Genomic DNA, 1,522 nt, shown 5'->3' with positions numbered 1-1,522 from the left:
GGCTAAATAAGGAGCAGCGAACACTATTCAACAGTTAGTTACGAGTTAGCCAGGGAGTGAGTAGTCCGTCAGTAGATAGCCAGTTTGCGAGTAGCTGTTACTAGTGAGTGAGTTACTAGAGAAAGAGTAACCATTTAATTGCTGCCGATTTTTCGCCAGAGTATTTGTGATACTGCCAATGGCGATAATCTTGAGATTGTAAGGGCGAATGTGCAGACAATTCGCTATATCCAATATGGCGTGAAGTTGCTTGTCGCGCGATATGCACCCAACACGTGACAATATTCTCAGTCTGCTTACATGATATGTTGTTAGGTTATCGCTTTCGACAATGGTTACACGTGTACAGTATATTCTCTAGGCATATCCTAGTAACGAACGACTAGCTTATGTTTTCACGTCTTTAAATTTCGAGCTCCAGGTAGCGAAAAATTGGAATATAAATACTTAAGATACTTAGAAAATCATATTAATGCACTAGGGTTCAACCTAATAGCGAATATGAATCGACAAACAGACAGAAAATTTTTCCGTTTTAATACCGCACGATCACTACAGAAATTACGGTTGTCAACAGTTCTTCAATTGTTGCGTTGCTGTGAAAAACTGTTTATTTATCCGTTACAATGTCAACTGATTTGTGAATCTTGAAACGAAATGGAAAAGTCGTTACAACGGAAACGTATATGCACACTTCGGTGCGAAAATCTGCAACTATTTCGTTGCGTATCATTCAGCCTAGAGCAAGTGACAAGAAGAGACAGTTATAATTCGTTAGAAGACTCTAAAATACAACGAGCAGTTATAACACAGAAATTGAGAAGCGTTGGATTTTGCTCTGTGCATAAGTGTGAAATTTGCTGTAACTATTATTCTTAGTTACGAATATCTATCGAACTTCCAATAAAGAAATGCTAGAGGCGTGACTGGAGAGCAGATTCGCAAAGTACGTACTTACTCGTATTCAAGATGAAGAAAGAAACACGGAAAACTTTGCCAGGTCCGGGTAGTTACACACTCCGTCCTGTTTTTGGTTATGAGAATCACGACATAACCAGGAAAAGATATCCAGCATTTTCATTTGGAAAGCCGATCCAAGAAAATGGGAAAAAAATGCCGGACCCATGTTACGTCAAACCAGGTCAGACAGGATTCGAGAAGCCCAACCTTCGTGCTCCTACTACGAAAGGAAGAAGTGTGAAGGCAGTTCGTGTCCAAACACCTGGACCTGGTACCTATTACCCAAAGAAGTGTCCTATCATGAGAGGAGAAAGGGCACCAGCGTACACATTCGGGGTTCGAAAGTAGGCCATCTGAGTGACCATGACGTAGAAAAGGATGCTGCACAGCGCCCAGAACTGAAGCATATTGCCTACCTGTAGCCCACTTATGAAAGTTCGATATAAGCGATGGCGGAATAGAGGACCACAATTTTTCTGCCGAAGGAAAGTCCAAAATAATTCTGACTGTCCTTCCTCGGAGCAAAATGAAGGATGTACTGACGGAACTGCCTGCGAGGGAG

The 1,522-nt window shown here is 41.7% G+C and overlaps 1 protein-coding gene across 1 annotated transcript; it reads left to right on the top strand.

The window, feature by feature from the left end:
• Positions 1–969: 969 nt before the first annotated feature.
• Positions 970–1,308, top strand: LOC111874120 (outer dense fiber protein 3-like protein 2). The gene has a single exon (XM_023869346.1). The coding sequence runs from the start codon at positions 970–972 to the stop codon at positions 1,306–1,308; it is 339 nt and encodes a 112-aa protein (XP_023725114.1).
• The last annotated feature ends 214 nt before the right edge of the window (positions 1,309–1,522 follow it).

Source organism: Cryptotermes secundus, unplaced genomic scaffold (assembly GCF_002891405.2).
Source record: "Cryptotermes secundus unplaced genomic scaffold, Csec_1.0 scaffold6599, whole genome shotgun sequence".
Classification (NCBI taxonomy): Eukaryota; Metazoa; Arthropoda; class Insecta; order Blattodea; family Kalotermitidae; genus Cryptotermes; species Cryptotermes secundus.
The sequence above is the reverse complement of the archived record's forward strand: the minus strand, read 5'-3'. Positions and strand labels throughout refer to the sequence as shown.

Bases quoted from the DNA above. Each gene is read 5' to 3' on its own strand.
- LOC111874120 (XM_023869346.1), top strand. From the start codon at position 970: ATGAAGAAAGAAACACGGAAAACTTTGCCAGGTCCGGGTAGTTACACA.